Consider the following 18,157-nt stretch of genomic DNA (forward strand, 5'->3'; position numbering starts at 1 on the left):
TAGCCAAACCTTGTTTACTTTAAGGGTTTTCTCTTTTCTGTTGAAATTGTCCAAGTGTTTGTTGATTTCAGTGGTTCCCTGTGCATCCTGACCTGGTAGTGGCTGGCATGGTCCAGAATTTCAGTGTTTTCAAACAGTATTTTATGCCCAGGATGGTTTGGGGCATGTTCTGCTACTGCTGATTTTTCTGGCTGGCCCAGTCTGCAGTGTCTCTCCTGTTCCTTGATTCTTGTTTGCACACTGCGTTTGGTGGTCCCTATGTAGACTTGTCCGCAGCTGCATGGTATGCAGTAAACTCCTGCGGCTGTGAGAGGGTCTCTCTGGTCCTTGGCTGAGCAAAGCATTTGCTGGATTTTCTTCGTCAGTTTGTAAACCATTTGGAGCTTGTGCTTCCTCACCACTTTGCCTATTCTGTCTGTGACTCCTTTGATGTATGGTAAAAATACCTTCCCTTTGGAAATGTCAGGAAGAAACTCTTCTAGAACATGGCCACATAGGCCAAAAAACCCACAAAAACTATGGATGCCAGCCATGAAAGCCTTTGACTTACCTAGAGGACCTTGTCAAATGGAGTGAGTTCTGGTACAGAGGGGAGATTCCTTAAAGCAGTGGTCCTCAAACTTTTTTGCTTCTCCCCTGCCACCATATGCTCTAACTCCACACTCCAGTCAGCCAGCCTATCTCAAAATGACACCACTCCAAGCCACTAAAGCAATGCCTTTGCACCCATGCCTTGTGAGAATTTCCCAACCACCACTACTAGCAAAAGACATGGCTAAGAGAGTAAGCTCAAAGAGCGGGAGACACCACCACACAAAGCATTCAGCAAGATTCTGTACTGGTTTTAAGGGACCCTGAAAAGAAGTTTCATGCAACCCTTATCCCCACCATAGTCCTAAAGGCTGCTGGTTCCTCTTGGTTTTTTTGCACACACTGAAGTCTTGTTTTTCCTCACTGCCCCACTTCTGCCCCCTCCTTTCCCTCACTATCCCCCTAAATCTTTTCACCCCTCAACACCCCCCCCCCACTTTGGGAATCACTGCCTTAAAGCATGGAAGCAGCTTGTGTGTGGGGAGTTTTCTGACCCATGAAATGCAGATCTTGGATAACTATGACAGTTATTCTTATTCTCATTGTTATCATCTTAATCATTATCATTGTTAGCAAAAAAATCATCACTACTTTTACTGATATCCATGTCAACATAAAATGCACAACATGAGAAAAAATATAAAAGCATCAACAAATAGTATTATACAGTCAGTGATAGTCAATGCTAGTACAAAGCCAGAGGCCAATAAGCAGCCCAGATGTCACCATTCAGATTATTGGGTGCTTAATATAAATCAGTATTTTTTTATTTTAAAAGTTTTATTTTTTTAAAAAAAAGTGTGTGTGTGTGTGTGTGTGTGTGTGTGTGATTTGTAATTACTTCTAATATATTGAACTGACTTATTGAAAAGAAATAAACCATGTGGTCATAAACCTATCATAGCTTTCAATTCCCTGCAGAATTCACATTTGAGCAGTACGTTTTTTGTGTAGGGCAACAAGCCATGTATGTCTCTTCCAAGCATATATTGACATACCAAGCAAATCTTTCTTGGATTCAAGCCATAATGTTCACATATTGTTTGCCATGTCTTTTAATTATTTCATTGTCGTTTAAGTTTATGTTTTTGTCATTTATTTATTTGGCTTAAATCCTAGCTTTCTCCTGAAACTGGGCACAGTTAAAAGAAATAAAAACAGACTTGAAGGCACACAACAACAGCAACAGTACAAAAACTGATAAGAAATGTTTAAACATTACAAAATATAATAGTACAATCCAAATGAACTAAAGAACAAATCAATAAAAAGTACAACATCATTTACAGTCGGCCCTTCTTATACACATATTTTTTATACACAGATTCAAGCATCCACAGTTTGAAAACGTGCAAAAAAAGGATAAATTTCAAATATCAAACCTTGATTTTCCATGTTTTATAAGGGACACCATTTTGCTATGTCATTATATTGAATGGGACTTGAGCATCCATGGATTTTGTTCTCCACGGGGGTTCTTGGAACCAAACCCCAGCGTATAACAAGGGTCCACTGTATTTGTATTAGCACACACACCTGCCTGCCTGCTCCTTACCATTCCAGCGTCCGATTCATCTCAGGAGTTCCCCAGTTGCCCTATCTCATTTAGAAACAGGGCACCTAGCCACATGGGTGCAGCCAGCCACCCTGTTTCCATGTCAGACGGGCCAACTAGAGGTCTTCTCAGATGAATGAAAGGTAAGGATCGACACGCGGACCCAAGGACTAACCCAGGTGAGCTCCAGGGCCAAGATAGCATGGGCTCAGTCCTTGCCTGTCTGTTCAGGCCCACACAGGGAAATCATGTGGCATTCACGTTTTGTTGGGATTGTAACTCTCAGCATTCTTCACCAATGGCTATGCTTGCTAGGGCTGCTGGGAGTACAACATCTACTGTTCTAGACACTTTCTGAAGGTGTTTGAGTAAATGTGATCACTGTTTCATAGATCTTGCCCTAAATCATGGGCAGCCTATTAGTTCACAGTCCCTCATGTAGGAATTACTTTTTGTTTGTTTGTTATTTTTCCAGAACAGCTCACTAGGTTGCACACATGTATGAGTATCTGCAACAACTAGTGCAAAATAGCAGTTCTGCATCCACTGATCAAATTTCTTTTCTGTGTTTTGCAGGTGGTTGCATTTTGTGATGTGGATAAAAATAAAATCATGAAAGGTTTTTACACTTACGAAGACTCTAAGGTTAGTAATAGTTCTCCTGATTCACACATGACCTGAAATTCCTTCTGTGCACTGTCATTCCTTAAATTCACTGTGGAGGAGCAGAGTTCATCTACTCTCAATACATGTCTCAGTAGACATTGTGAGAGGAGTCATAGAGACTGCATGAAAAGTGCCTAATATTGCAGTCAGTAAATGTTACTGATTTAAATATTACACATTGAGTCTCCCTTATCCAAAGTGCTTGGGATCAGAAGTGTTTTGGATTTTGGATTTTTTTTTTTCAGATTTTGGAATATTTGCATTTACATAATGAGATATCTTGAAGATGGGACCCAAGTCTAAACATGAAATTCATTTATATTTTATATACACTTTATACACATAGCCTGAAGGTAAGTTTATACACAATATTTTAAATAATCTTGTGCATAAAATAAAGTTTTATGAACCATCAAAAAGCAAAGGTGTCATTATCTCAGCCACCTATGTGGAGTCTTTGGATTTCAGAATTCTGGATAAGGAATACTCAATACTGTAGTTATTTTATTTAATGTTAATGTTATAAGAATAGTTTGCTTTATTTTGGCTGTACATTTAAACTCAATGTGGAGTCTGTGGCAAAGCTCTTGGAGAAAAAAAAGGGAACTGTAGGGACCTTTATGACAGATAAAAAAAATCTTAACTGCTGATTATGGTGGAGAAGAGGCAAAGGCTGTTTTAGAACTGCTTGTTTGTTTTAAAGTTGACATTGCTAGTCATGAAGCTAGAAAACCATTGTGGTTTTGTGTGGTTTTTAAAAGCAAGTTTTGGCTCCTGAAAGGATTTTAAGTTCATGAGATCTTACGCAAATGAGCCAGAATCTGAGTAAGGCAACATGATGGATAAACAATACACATATTACATTTACTAGCAGGGAAAACGGCTGTGCAAGCTAATATTTCATCTTTGTAATATAAAAATTGTTCTCAGATTAATAGCTGGCTCACTGCCGCTTACTTAAATAGCCTCCTAAAGAAATGAAGATTTTGGGGCTGGTACCAATTCTGTGTGCCACAATAGAATGAAGGGCTCTGTCCGGTTCCTGGGCACTGTGAGTTGGCACCCTTCAGTCTCCTTATGAATGGCTGTCACCTTATACAAGTGTAAACACTAGCAGAAGAGAATGAAGTCTTTAGAGTGGAAGATCCTTCTTTGAAAAGATTTGCCTTAGAAATACAAAATTGAGAGGAAAGAACAGGAAGTAAAACTAAATTTTCAAATAGAACTTTACCCACCAGGAAGTCCAGTTCCTGCTGTTTTTTATCCCTATGGCTGAACAACAATTCTGAATACAAACTGATAAAATTAATACAGTAGAACAGGGGAAACAGAGGTTTTGTGAAGCAACTTCTCCTATGTCAGTAAATTAGTCAGTAAAACAAAGATGATGCCTCTGGGGCTGAATCAGCTGCTACTGACATTAATGGGGAACTTTGCTGCTCACTTACAAGGGGCTGGTGCTGTTTCCTCCTTATACAGAGTTGACATTCAACTTGGAAGGCACTTACACATGCATAGACTCAGAAACCAAAGCAGCATTTCAAGGGCAGTGATAAATCTGCAGATATAACTTTTATGTCTTTAATTATGTGGGAGCATACCAACCCTAAATGTCCTTTGCTCTCAAAATGCTACTATGGAAATTGTATTTCAGTAGTCTCCCATGAAGATGTACAAGAGAGAGAAAAATAGCTTATTGGATATAGACAATAGAATGAAAAGTAGCATCAGCAGAGAGCTGTGTGCTAACAGTGAAGCAGCACTCGGAAATTATACCATTTAATAGGCAACCATATGGTAGCTAAGAGGAAATGTGTTTGTTTCCCTCTAGGAAATTCCCAAACCCAAGATTCCTATCTTACATTTCAGAGATGCTTCATCACCTTTCATTATTTGTGTAAAACTGGTGAGTACGATTTCCAGATCTGCACCAACCATGTGAAATTCACAACAGGTTAAAAGAGTTGTTTCCCCCCTCCCATTTACAAGAAAATATGGTACCTTTTTAAAAAACACTGATAATGTGGTGCCTTTCATCACAACACAGCATTTTTGGTCTTATATAGGTCCTGTATGTAACCAGGAGAACACATATTAAAGTGTTTAGTCATGCTTAGCAAACAATGCACAAGTGTAACTCTACTCTTTAAATATCTAAAGGCCTGTCATAGAGAGGAGGGTGCAGGTTTGTTCTCTAATGCTCCAGAGAGTAGAATCAGCTGCAATGATTTTAAGTTACAAAAGGGTAGATTTCAGTTGAATATTAGAAGAAACTTCTTGACAGTGGGGTGAAACAGACTGGCAGCTTGGGGCAGCCTCTGGCTGTTCCAACCATGATCGAGCCCCAATTGGCCTGGGAACGTGGCAACCAGATGGCCCACTCTGAAATGAGCCACCTACAAGAAGCAGATTTTCACCACTTCTTTTGCCAGCAGTTTCAAGATGCCTTAGCCAGCCTCAGAGCAGCTTCTGGCTACTCTGGGGGCATGTGTCATCTGCACCCATGCCCCCAAAGCAGCCAGAAGCCACTCTTTTTGGCCCATGTGTTTCAGGCCAGTGAGGGCTGATTGATATTGAAACCAATTTGCTGGGGAGGTGATGGGGCCTCATTTTCTGGACATCTTCAAAAAGAGGCTAGACAGCTATCTGCTGTGGATGCTCTAGCTGGAGATCCTGTATTGAGGAATGGTGGACTCAGTGGCCCATGAAGTCCCTGCCAACTCTATGATTTATATGAATTCCTCATTGGACATTTTGATCCTTCCTTTTCTACTATTACAAGTTACCTCCTTCATTTGTTAAAATGACTCCTGGAAAAGCAAAACCATTTCTTTTGAAGACACATATCAGTTAAACATTAGGAAGAAATTCCTCACAGTGAGAGCTGCTCAACAGTGGAACACACTCCCTCAGAGAGTGGTGGAGTCTCCTTCTTTGGGGTTTTTTAAACAGAGACTGGATGTCGGGGATGCTTTGGTTTTGAGTTCCTGCATGGCAGGGGGTTGGTCTGGATGGCCCTTGTGGTCTCTTCCAGCTGTATGATTCTATGCCATCATGTACATAGAGGGACAGTAACCATACTAGCCTAGTTTAGCAAGGCTTCATCTGCTCCATCCTTGTCAAATCAGGAAAGGGGAGGATTTTACATGCCAACTTATCTAACCCTTTTCCTGCAGTGTGAGAAGAGAATGACTATCTAAATAATGGATGGGAATCATGCACCCTTCCAGATATTGTTGGATGGCAACTCTCCCAACATTCCTCACCACCGGCTTTGCTTTTGATTTGTCTGAAGATGTGAACCCCGGAAAGCTTATGATGAAATACATTGGTTAGTCTTAAAGCTGCCATGAGTCAACTTTTTCCTTCCTTTTTTATTCTGAAGCAGACAAGCATACTCTTTCAAAATCATTACTTTGTCCATTTTAGGCCATTACAGAATATAAATAGAAAGTATTAGGGAAAAATTATATTCATTACCAGAATATAATTTAAACAAAGTTTAAAAGTAAGAAAAGGAGAAATATTGTTTCTAGAGGACTGCAGAGATTTATGGAGAAATATAAGTAGGTGGCAAATGTTGCTGGTAAAGATAATATTAGGTGAGGGGAAAGAATGCCTTACAGATGAATATAGGCCAGTTCAGAGATTATTATAAAAAAATAATATGTTGAACATATTTCTTCTTAAGTGTTTCAACGAGCTGAGAGTCATTCTTTGTATCAGTAGTTAGTAAATTCCCCTTTAAGAAAGACTGCAGAGCTGCTAAATGACTTGCCAACTGGAAATGACTTTCTTCTGTTTCCCCTCCATTCTCAGTTTGCACGAAGCAGTGTTTGGCTTTGAATCAAGCTTGATCTGAAAACCTCACTCAGCTTCTAGTCTGCAACCCCTTCCTACTAAGAAAAATCAATTGTGGTTTAAAATGGTTGTGGTAAAGTTCTTCCACTGCTGTCCTTATGGCAGAGGAAATGGTTTCTAAACTGGTTGAAACTTGCTTAGAGGAGCTGAACTCTGGTTGCTCTATGGTGATATTATGCAGACTAAGGATAAATCCAAGGATTCAGACTGAGAGGTATTTCTGGTCCCCGTGAACTTTTGTTTCAGCACAGGCTGCGTATGAAAGATGAGATGAAAAACAAATCCACCACGCTGCTGTGTTTTTAATTTCCCCCAAATATGAACCCTCCACCCGCTCCAGGGCTCTGCTGACAGTCCTGCAAAGCCCTGGAGATGGAGGGAGATTGCAGTGAGTCCTGCAGACAAATGAATGATGGCAGCAGATTGCTGCAGGGAGAGGGACAAGGGAGGGCAATGTACTTATGAAGCCAGAGTCAGGCCTGTGATATTGTGATGCAAACTGTGGTAAGATCTATTCAGCATCAGCATCTTTCCTATGAGGTAATGGCCAATACAGATAAGTCCTGGTTTGCATGGCTGCATCCCTATCTGGATACCACAATTCAAGCAAATCAGGTAATGACAGGCAAATCTAAAAGCTCTTAAAAGGAGAGCAGAAGACAAAATGCATGCATAAATAATATTTGGGAGAGAGCACATCTGCTATAAAAACACAAATGGCAGAGGAAACAGAGGTCAAACATTTTACAAACACTTCAGAAAAGAGAGGCAGGGGGAGACTTGTTCTGTGGGTCTCCTGAAGTGGTGAGATTACAGGAAGGCAGGTTACAGGTTAGGAAATAAAACATAAACTGTTGAGCATTAGAAAAAGTTGCTTGGGGATGTTGTGTAATCTTCCTGCCTTCCTTGGTGTCTTTAAAATGCAAACTGGGCTGACAAGGGGGCAAAGGCAGGTTGACGTCTTGGGTATCTTGTAGAAGAGCAGCAGTTTGCACCTGGCAACCCAATTTCTGGGAACCCAGTCATGCTCTAGTATTTATTATACAAGACATGGAATAAGATATGTATGAGAGCAGATGGAAGTGTCTTAGGACTTGTTTTCACATTTTTGTGGTGAATGCTTTAATGGCAGTTTGGCACACTTAAAAATTACCCACTTGATTTTGCTTAGGTGGATCATCTGAAGCTATAGATTTACTCATTGTTACCAGTGGTTGACTTGTTGACACACTGGTTGACACACAAGTTGCATGTTTACTGATGTACATTAGTGCAGGGTACCTTTTTTTCATTGAACACTAATCCCTACTGAAAAATTTGCACCTTTAAAGTTAAGACTGCAAACTTTGAAAACATACTTTGTTTATTGAAAAGGTTTAAGAACTCATTCAGAAGAATTCCTGGTGAAACTGTTATATGACAAGAGTAGCTTGGATCTGTCACTACAAATGGACTGTTACAGCAAAAATACATAGGTGGCTTCTACCTGTGTGGAGTTTGCTAGCATTGTGAATGAGATTTATGTGGCGACAGGGACAGCTGTGGAACTAGAGCAGGAGATAAAGGCAAGTTCAACAAGGGGAAGACAGAGGAAGATTCCTTACCAAGCGGCATCTGGGTAGTGTTTCATTGGGATTTGGGTTGCTTAGCAGGAAGAGGTGGTTCTGGGAAAGAGGGTGGTTTTGAGGTTGTTTCTAAAGGTGGAATAGAGAGACTGAATATAGTGTGGAGTAGAATTTCAGAGTAGAAGGGATCTAGCAAAGAACTTAAATCTACAGGTTTACAGTCTCTTAAGGCGAGTGTACCATTCTGTGTACCAAGGAAATGGGAGAGGCAATTAGGCAGCCAACTAATAGGTGTGATATAAAAGGAGGTAGTGTGTTTTATCCATGTTTTCCACTCCCTGACCCCACCAAGTGGGTTGTCTTTCTAGCTCCATCACCTTTGGGATTACTTTTCCTTAACTCTGTAGAGCTGGTGGGCAACATGGTTGAAGCAATATAGTGAATTGTTTTAAGAATGGAAAAGATAGAATAGGGATGAGCTTTGCAAGTTTCCTCATGTACAAATATTGAGACATTCTTGCAGGAAGAAAATTTTCCATGACTGTGAGTGTCCAATTATGCACCCTGTTTTGAATGTAATCATAATATAAAAATAACACAATGGCAGTTTTCTGATAGTCCATCGCACCTGTAATTGGAGTGCTGAAAAGATGTTAGCTTAAAAATGAATATTGACCAATGGTTGCTCTTCCTTTTAATTTAGTCAGGGAAGCAAAAGTGCTGAATGCACTTGGGCATTATTTACACTTTTCATGAGATATTTGGACTATGGTACAGACGTCAGATACTGTATTAAATTGGGAGGTGGCAAAGTCATATTGAGCATGGAGCAGTAGCCATGTGCTGAAGTGCCCTGCTACTTACAGATTACTGTTTTCAAAATAGCAGGATTTAGGGGTGCTTCATAACAATGCTTCCTGCTTGTGGTCCACTGAATCATGGATTGTTTAGTTTGCCCTTCTGGTAGCTTTGATAGGTAAATGATTTTGCCTTTCAATAGACATGGGGTGGGAATTATGTGCTCCCCCCACCCAGATATTGTCAGACTGCAACTCCCAGCATTCATCACTATTGGCGGTGAAGGCTACTGGGAGTTGCAATTCAACAACAGTTGGAGAGCTTCAGAATTCCTATTGCTGGGCTAATCCCTTGTAAGAATTTAGTATCTATAGACCCTCATTTGGCCAAAATTAGACTTTTGTTGGGTCAGTACAAATTGAGAGAGGGATCTTTAAAATGTTCAGCAAGAGCTCTAGTGCCTCACCAAACAACAAATCCCAAGATCCCATAGGAAGTAGCTATGGCAAAGTGCAGTCATAGTGCTATAATGGTATGGTGTGAAAGGGTCCTGTGCTGGTGTCCTTGTTCCACACTACAAATGAGGAATAAGTAGTAGATGCATCTCCTTTTAGCTCTACTCTCACAGAGGATCTCATAACTCTCATTTCTGTCCAAAGCTGAAGCAGTTCCAAGTCCAGTGAAGAGCTTTCACACATGCAACCTTGGCTTAAGTGAAGCTAGACCCAGTCTTACAGTGATTGCTGGCTGTGGCTTATCAGTGTCTGAGGTTTCTTCTCCACATCTGCTTGCAGTATGAAACAGCAGTTGGGGTGGGAGTTCCAGGTGGGACTCCATCCAACCCATCACTGATTGATTGAGGGGGTGCATCAAGTTGCATTGCACTGCCCTGGAGGAGAAGGAGCTGCCTCAGCCTTCTTCTGCACAGCTTTGCTCTCTCCTTCCCAGGTATTCAAGGGCAATAACTCTGGAGTGTGTCCAGATGACGGTGACCAAAATGGTGAAAGATCTAGCAACCATGCCGTGAGGAGCAGTTTAGGGAGCTGGGTATATTTAATCTGGGGGAAAGAAAGTTAAGGGGTCACATAATAGCCATATTTACATATTTGAAAGGATGTCATATTGAGGATGGAGCAAGCTTGTTTTCTGCTGCTCCAGAGACTAGGACATGGAACAGTGGATTCAAAGTAGAAGAAAAGAGATTCAACCTATGAAGACCTTCCTAATAGTAAGAGCCTTTGATTGTGAACTCTCCTCCTTTTGAGGTTTTTAAACAGAAGCTGAATGGCCACCTGTCCAGAGTGCTTGGATGGCATATTCTTGCATATTCTGGGGTTGGACCAGATGAACCTTGGGATCTCTTCCAGCTCCATGATTCTGACTTGCACCCCACAGTTGATCAATGGCCAGAGGGACGTTGGTGAGCCTGGTAGTCTACCCCAGCTGCTGTCATACAAAGATGTATTGGACACTTGCTTTGGCACCCCTCCCCTTATTACATATGCTGGCATAATAACCACATGTTATAACAAGTTTCTAGCCAATTTTAGGCTGACATCCTGTTTTTGAAATAGGGTGGCTTAAGAGACACTGCTGCACTTGCCAGCACAAGTAATGGTTTTGATCATAATGGAACCTTTGGTCCCACTTTGGGGTTAAGACAGGATATCAAATGTGTAGGCTACATATTGCCCAGTCATATACTTGCAGTATGAAAGTAGCCAGGAGTTGTACCCCACATATGTTTGAGGGCTTTAAATTATGCTAGACCATTAATTCATGTTTTGAGATAATACCTACTTATTGTTCATCAGCCAGATAACTCACTTGATAAAAAGGTATGTTGAATAAGAGTAGTTCACAGAAATAGAAATAGTTAGTGCAACATTGAGGCTAAAGAAGAGGCACGCTTTGCTAATTGTATGGTATTGAACATGTAATTGGTCCTCCCCACTGCCAGGCCAATTCAGACTTTGCACTCCCCATGTGAAGACTGTCGAAAACACTTCAACATGGCAGGGTTTGGTGATAGGTAGATGGAGTGGAGAAATGATGCCATTTGAATTTCACTCACCAATCGCATGGAATCTCTCTTTGTTGGCACTAACACATAATATACAATTGTTATAGTGTTTGTTAGCAAGTGTGCTTGATAATGGCAGCTATTGGAGAAAAGGCCAGCTTGGGCACTTGAAGCCTTGCTTTTCAGTCAGGAAAAACCTCACCGTCTCTGGTCCAAAGATGGAATTAGCAATAGGAGTCTGGCTTTGAAGCCCCTGCCTGGCTCTTCTGACAAACTTTCCAGGAATAAGTATCTGTATTCTACAGACCCTCTCTGTGTGAAATAATTGGTCTGTCATAGGAGATGATGTGTGAGGAAGCAAGAGGCAGGCTTTTCTTTAGCTTAGCATGGCTGGAAATGCTTGGCTGTTTGCTTTGGACAGACTTAAAACTCAGGGGTGGAACTGCTGCACTTGCCAGCTGTGGAGTGCACCTTTCCTCCTGCAAGCAGCTCCTGGCAAGCTTGTTTTGGCATTCTCTTGAAAGTCTTACTTGGGAAGGAGAAATAACTGCCCAGTCTGCTCCCTGCTGGGAATTTCAATGCTAAAGCATGTGGATGCAAAAGGCATCAACTGGATCAAGCAAAGAATGTTGGTCTCTGCATGCCATTGTGTGTTTTACTCTAAAGCCTTGTGAAGAAAAAAGTATATATTTTCTGTTGACAGCCTTTAATCCAGTTTGAGCCTGCTGTACCACTGAGCTTTGATATTCTTTGTGTTTGGTCAGATTCAGGTAGAAAAGTACACAGTCCTCAAACACACTACTTGTTCAGTTCTGTTTCTACACAGCTCCTGTAGACAGTGTTAGACATAACACAGTGTTCCAGTTGGCAAAGTTTTAGGGGCTCTAGCACTTGCACGTGCAGCACCTCTTTGGGCCAACTGATGTTTCTGAACACTCTTCAAAGGCAGTCACAGGTAAAGTGCATTACAGTAATCCAAATGGGATATAACCAAGCTATGTGTCACCATGGCCAGATCAGGCATTTCCAGGAACAGGCATAGCTGATGAACTAGCTTTAACTGTACAAGTATACTCCTTTCCAGTGCTGAAACCTCGGCCTTCAGGCTCAGGGATGAATTCAGGAGTACACCCAGACTGCAGACTTTTTGTCTCCAGGGGGAATGAACCTCATCCAGCATAGGCTCGTTTCCTGATGTGCCTCTTAACTAACCAGGAGCACCTCTGCCCTGCCTGGATTAAGCTCCAGTTTATTTGCCCTCATCCAGTCCATTACTGACAAAACCAATACAAGTTCCTTGGAATTAGATGAAGAGATAGATTTAGCTCCCTCACTTGCTGTTTGTGGCTATCTCAGTCTAAACTTGAGATTTTACCTCAACATCAGGAAGAGCTTCCTAACAGTAAGAGCTAGTCAACAGTGGAATATACTGCCTCGAAGGGTGGTGGAATCTCCTTTTATAGAGGTTTTTAAACAGAGGCTGGATGGCCATCTGTCGGGGGTGCTTTAATTCTGAGTTCCTGCATGGCAGGGGGTTGGACTGGATGGCCCTTGAGGTCTCTTCCAATTCTATGATTCTAATCTGTCTCTTCAGAACTATGGGTATAGATTACTCCCTTCCCTTTGCCACAAGAACGAAAAAGCTGCTTGATTCTCTTGCCTTCTTGGTTTATTCACAAAGGTAGCAGCTGAGGACCATTCAGTTAACTTGAAAGTATATCTTAAAAGGACCTGGCTAGACCAGTTTTTCTTTTATGAAAGAGTTTCTAGGTTAGAATGATCCCTTAGAGGCCATTCAGACCAGCCCTGAATCCCTTAAGTATATAAAGAGCTTCATAAGAGGGGACATTTGCTGCTCCTGCTGCTGCTGCTAGTGGTGGTACAGTTTCTTGCCATTCCTGTGATTCAGAAGCATTGCTATGTCTACATTCATAGCATGATAGTTGTGTATGTAAGTATCTACATGGTAAAAACTCATATAATCCCCCAACAAAAATAAGATCCCACTTCTGTATAGATTTCCATGTATGTGTAGTATGATCCACTGACTTCAGTGGAACTTCATATTTATTAGGATTTTAGAATGAAGAGCCTTGGCCTTAAAAGTGTTCTGTGTAATACACACCCTTAAATGTTCCAGTGTATTGCCAACTTCTAGGAGGAGTTCCAAACAGAGGCCTTGGTGTCCTGCTTGGGACTCACAAAGGCTGCTTTTTCCCCATTCCCTCTTTTATTCTAGGCAGTGCTAGAGCTTAGAATGGAGATGGGCTGCCAGCACTGCTTTCCTCAGAACACAACTGTTAGGAGTTCCTCTTTTTTCAATTTGGTTTTCTTTGCTGCCCCATCTCTTCCAACATCCCATGACAAGTGCTCATCAGCCACAAACTTCCTTACTGTTCATACCATCAAGTTGTTTCTAATTCTAATTCATACCCATAGAAATCAATAAAGAAATCCACACCAGTAGCATATCTGTGACTGGGCAGCACCGTGGTGTCTTCTCCCTACTCCTAAACCCAATGGCCAACAACAAAGGAAGAAGTTCCTGGTTTTGGTAGGCAGAAGGCAGGTGTTTCCACAAAACCTTATGCTATAAATTTATTTTTCCTTGTTAGTCTCAGAAGTACTGCTGGATTCTTTTATGCCTCTTTTTGAGTCCAGTGTGTATTTGGCTATTTCTCCTCCAGTGAGATAAATGATTCTCGGTCTTAACATCCTGCCCTGTTAGGTTCCTAAAAGCTCACTGTTTGTTGTTGGGGTTTTTTAAAGTTAAAATGTTTTCATTTCAATGTTTCTAATTCAAAAATGTCCCCCCATCAGAGAATGGAGTTAAATATTGCATCATGTACAAGGTATATACGAGTTCAATGCAACAGTGATAAATCCTTCTTCCAGCTCTTTGTCCGACCATGAGTTTACTGGCAAGCTGCCTCAGTTCCTCAGCTGTAGTAACGGGGTAATGTTGTTGTGTCATTCACAAATTATGGCAATCCTAATACAAACACAACACTAGAATTGTCTGAGGCTGAGAGCATGTGGCTCACCCAAGGTCACCCAGTGGGTTTCCATGGCCAAACAGGGAGTCAAACCTTGGTCTCCAGAGTCATAGTCCAACACTCAAACCATTATATCATGCTGACTCTCAATGCAGTTATGGGGGGCTGTTGTAAGGATTACTGACAAGACAGCAGGTGTAATGTTTTGAACATTTTGGTAGAAGCAGGGCCACAGTACTAAGCATTACATATGCATTTTCTTCTTCATAAACAGAAGCAGTATGTTCTTTGTTGTCACTAATCTAAATGATGGAGTATTGTTTGAAGCTAATCCTCCTGGAAACATAAATTAAAAGTGCTTTGAAATTAAAGGCTCAAAATAAATGCTGAAGTTGACAGTGATGTCACCTGCTTTACTTGCCAGCCAGAACTGTGGGTGGGTGGGTAGCTCGCTCATTCATTTATATAGTGCAGGATGGATGAGTAGGCACAATGTTCCTCTTTATACAGTAAACAGCATTTATAGGCATCACTTGTAAGCAGAATTAATAGCCCAGTTGCTTGATGAAAGACTTTGCAAGGCAAAAGGTGCTCATCATGCAAAAGGCACCAAATCACTAATGCATTGAGCTGTCATCGGTATTCTGTCTAAATTGCTTGAAACACAGCACACAATTTATGAATCAAGAAAGAAGTGCTTCTCTCAGGGATTTGAGGATTTATTTCAAGTCAATCCATTTACAGGACTGAACAGCTCGTGACCACTTAGTTTTCACTGGCAGCTCATATTTGACAATGTCTCAATTCTCTCCATCTTTAAACTCCTTCAGCAATTTTTCTGCCCATTGCCTTCAATTCTTACCCACTTAGTTTGCTGTCCAGTGCAATTATTATTGTGATCAACATCATCAAGTTTTCTGTAGACCATCTTGCCATTTCTCAGGGACTTACATCTGTCACACATATTCACCATATATGTGCCTGAGCATGCAGAATCTGTATATTATTGGGTTACGGTGAGATGTGCTTTGGCATGTGCTTTTCCCTATTCTGCACAGCCAGGAGTCTCCTAAGTCATTCTTTTCAAGGAAGGAGATAGAAAGTAATAAGCACTGTTCTAACTAAAGATTTTAAGGCCCTTGGTGAGTCTGCTCAAGCACAATGAGTTTAGGGTTATAGAATCATAGAATTAGAAGGTGACCCTAAGGCAAACCTATAATGGGCTTTTCTTGGCAGACTTTGTTCAGAGGTGGTTTGCCCTTGCCTTCCTCTGAGTGTGACTTGCTCAAGGTCATCCAGTAGGTTTCTATTGCTGCATGTGGATCCAAACCCTGGTTTCCCAGTGTCCTACACCACACTGGCTCACAGGTTTAGGCTTGTAGGAAATCAAATGAAACCATAGTTTCCATAAGGATAACATTCTTTTCCCCACCTGACTCAGTGGCGAACTCTTGCAGCACACATATCTGCCCCAATTTGATAAGAGACAGTCCAGATTAATCTTCCATCGCCCCACTTTTCCAGCCACTTTTAAAATGTCTCATTTTCTCTCTCCTTTTTCCACTTTCTCCTTTTGTCCTCATCTTATTTCTGTTGCTGCAAACTGATTTCAAAATGCAAAAATAATTTGCATTCAGTTAAATCAGCAGGAAGGAGAGGAGGAAGCAGATTCTTGCCCCAAACAGTAGGCTCAGGCAAAAGCATACTGCTGCAACCTCTTCTAGCTTGTGCATTCTCCCTTGACCATATTCCAATGTTATTTGGCCAACTACGTATCCTAGTTTTCATCTGTGAAATGTTGGAGGATATACATAAGAATGCTCTGTGTTCAGCCCCTTTTAACAATATCATCATGTGCCATGATTTGGAGAGATGGGGAACAGATTAAATCTGAGAAATACCAACCCAGAACATTGATCCTTCATTTCTACCCTTAGATGCTTTGCTCTGATCATTTGTCATTTTTGTATTGTATTTTGTATTGATAAGTGTTAATGGTCAAGTTTACTCCAGCTGTAAGACTTTGCACACTTTCTGCTCAGTAGGCAATAAATCCACTTCTAATATGCACAGTCAGGAATAGGGAAATGAGTCATGCATCAAGCACTAGTAGTCGGCTCAAACCATCCGTGAGCTTGCCATCCCCAGATCTGAGCATCTGCAGATGGCCCTGCCCTATTCAACCCAATAGTGGCAGGTGCACATGGTTGTGCCAGCGCGGCCGTGCTGCCACTGGGAACAGGACTTGAGGTCCCACATTTTTTATCATCTGTATCTTGCAGATACAAAGGGCTGATGATCCTCCTGTTTACATTTTGCCCCTTAGATCTACTGACCTTCTCTACTGACTTACTGAGATAAAACAGTCGCTATGGACATAGTGGAATTTCCTGTTCCCACAAAATCATTGTTAGCATCTGATTTTGTTGAGTTTAGTTCACCATTGTATTAGTTACTGACAGTAAATATAACCGCAACATACTACTATTACAGAAGTAATGTGGCCTCAACCCAGAGGACTTACAACATTTTGAGCCAGGAAAAGTAATATGGAAAGCATGAACAGGCCAATTTAGAGTGGCATTATCTTCAGGCAATTTCTTCAAAAATTGAAGAAGAAATGCTGTATAGCATGATGTTAGGGAAGTCATTGTAGTGAAGTAGGTTTGGCATGCATATACATATCATTCACACAGAGTGTCTTTAACTAAGGTGTTTATCAGACGAGCTCTTAAAGAGGTACTATTCCAGTGTGACTCCTCTAGCTGCCTCCTGTTGCATGCTGGGATTGGCAGTTTTAAGGAGAGGTATTTAGAATTCTCAGGCAGAGAAGTTCAGCTCCTTAAAACTGCCAATCCCAGCATGCAACAGGAGGCTGCTAGAGGAGTCACACTGGAATTGTAGCTCTTTAAGAGCATAGTGTGATAAACACCTAAGTGATCTGTTTCTTCATTCCTGCAGGATCTGACAAGTGGGCAGTTTGAAGAAAATCTGAACCTCTTGGAACTGAAAGAAGGAGTGGATTATTACCATTTTAACTGAAGTATGTGGTACACTGAAAAACTCTTCATTGCAAAACAGGTCACAGAAAATCCTATTTGTAAAAGTTTGGGGTTTACAGAACAGTTATGGCAATGAAGTCTACTTCATTTACAGGTGCCCTTCACAAAAGAACTATTAATGAAAGTGCTAGTTAAATGTAGTTCTGTTTCATGGAGCTTTTGTGCGTGAGTGTGTGGGGCCAACAAGAGGAGGTCAGCAGGAAGCAGAATGACAGCAAACTCAGAATATAATCCTTGAGGAACCCTTGGCCTTCCAGATATTTTAGATTTCCAGCTCATGGAAGCCCCAGCTAGCATCACCAGGTACAAGCAATTGTGAGAAGTGTAGTCCAAAACATCTGAGGGCGAAAGGTTCATTACTCCTGTCGTGGACAAACAGAGAGGACCAGATCCTGCTAGTAACAGATCTGTTATCATTTGTGCTGGATGTATGATGACAGGAACAAACAAGTTACCACCTTTCTCCAGATGTCCAGTGAAATTTCTGGCTATCATTTGACAAAATCAGAGCCAAATGTGATTTTCATCCCCGAAGTATCAAGTACATTTTTCAGTCTTTCTCACTTTACACAGTCAGTATTTTGCAGGGGGTGAGGGTGGCACAGCCAATTCTTGTTGCATTATTTGTCAGAATGAAATGCAGCCCCACAAATTTCAAATGGTGCTTTAACAACCTACAGGGAGTCAAGAGAGCTTGAGGACTTCATTTTCTCCAGCATTGGCAGGAACAGCTGGGCTCTCCCACAAATAAAGTCTATTATGCTTGATGATGCCACGGGTTCCTTTGCAGGGATTGAAGAGGCCCCACATTATAACATCCTGTGGCGGGATGAGAGACAGAAGTTTTACAACTGGAATATAGTTTATATTAAGATGTATAAAACCAGTCTCCATTATGCTTTTGTCTTAGGGGGGAAAAAGAAAAGAAAAAGAGGTACTCTTGTCTGTCATGTTGAGGTTGGCTGTGATCATAGGGAAAACTGTTATGTATGCATATATCTACGTATGTGTGTGTATATTCTTACTAGAGATTCCTCTCT

The 18,157-nt window shown here is 41.3% G+C and overlaps 1 protein-coding gene across 5 annotated transcripts in view; it reads left to right on the plus strand.

Annotated features, from left to right (window-relative positions):
• Positions 1-18,157, plus strand: part of B3GNTL1 (UDP-GlcNAc:betaGal beta-1,3-N-acetylglucosaminyltransferase like 1) — a 325,750-nt gene that overhangs the window by 306,062 nt on the left and 1,531 nt on the right. Inside the window, exons 7-10 of one of the 5 annotated variants that reach the window (XR_006101818.1) lie at positions 2,723-2,791; positions 4,644-4,718; positions 5,989-6,143; positions 17,017-18,141. Coding sequence is in view for 4 of the 5 variants with exons in the window: in XM_042448423.1 (XP_042304357.1) it covers positions 2,723-2,791; positions 4,644-4,718; positions 17,017-17,097 (225 nt within the window). In the remaining variant the exon portion in view is untranslated. Of the gene's footprint in view, positions 1-2,722; positions 2,792-4,643; positions 4,719-5,988; positions 6,144-17,016; positions 18,142-18,157 lie in introns of those variants that run through there. The other 4 variants (XM_042448423.1, XM_042448424.1, XM_042448426.1 and 1 more) reach the window with 4 other exon arrangements.

Source organism: Sceloporus undulatus, chromosome 2 (genome assembly GCF_019175285.1).
Source record: "Sceloporus undulatus isolate JIND9_A2432 ecotype Alabama chromosome 2, SceUnd_v1.1, whole genome shotgun sequence".
Lineage (NCBI taxonomy): Eukaryota > Metazoa > Chordata > Lepidosauria > Squamata > Phrynosomatidae > Sceloporus > Sceloporus undulatus.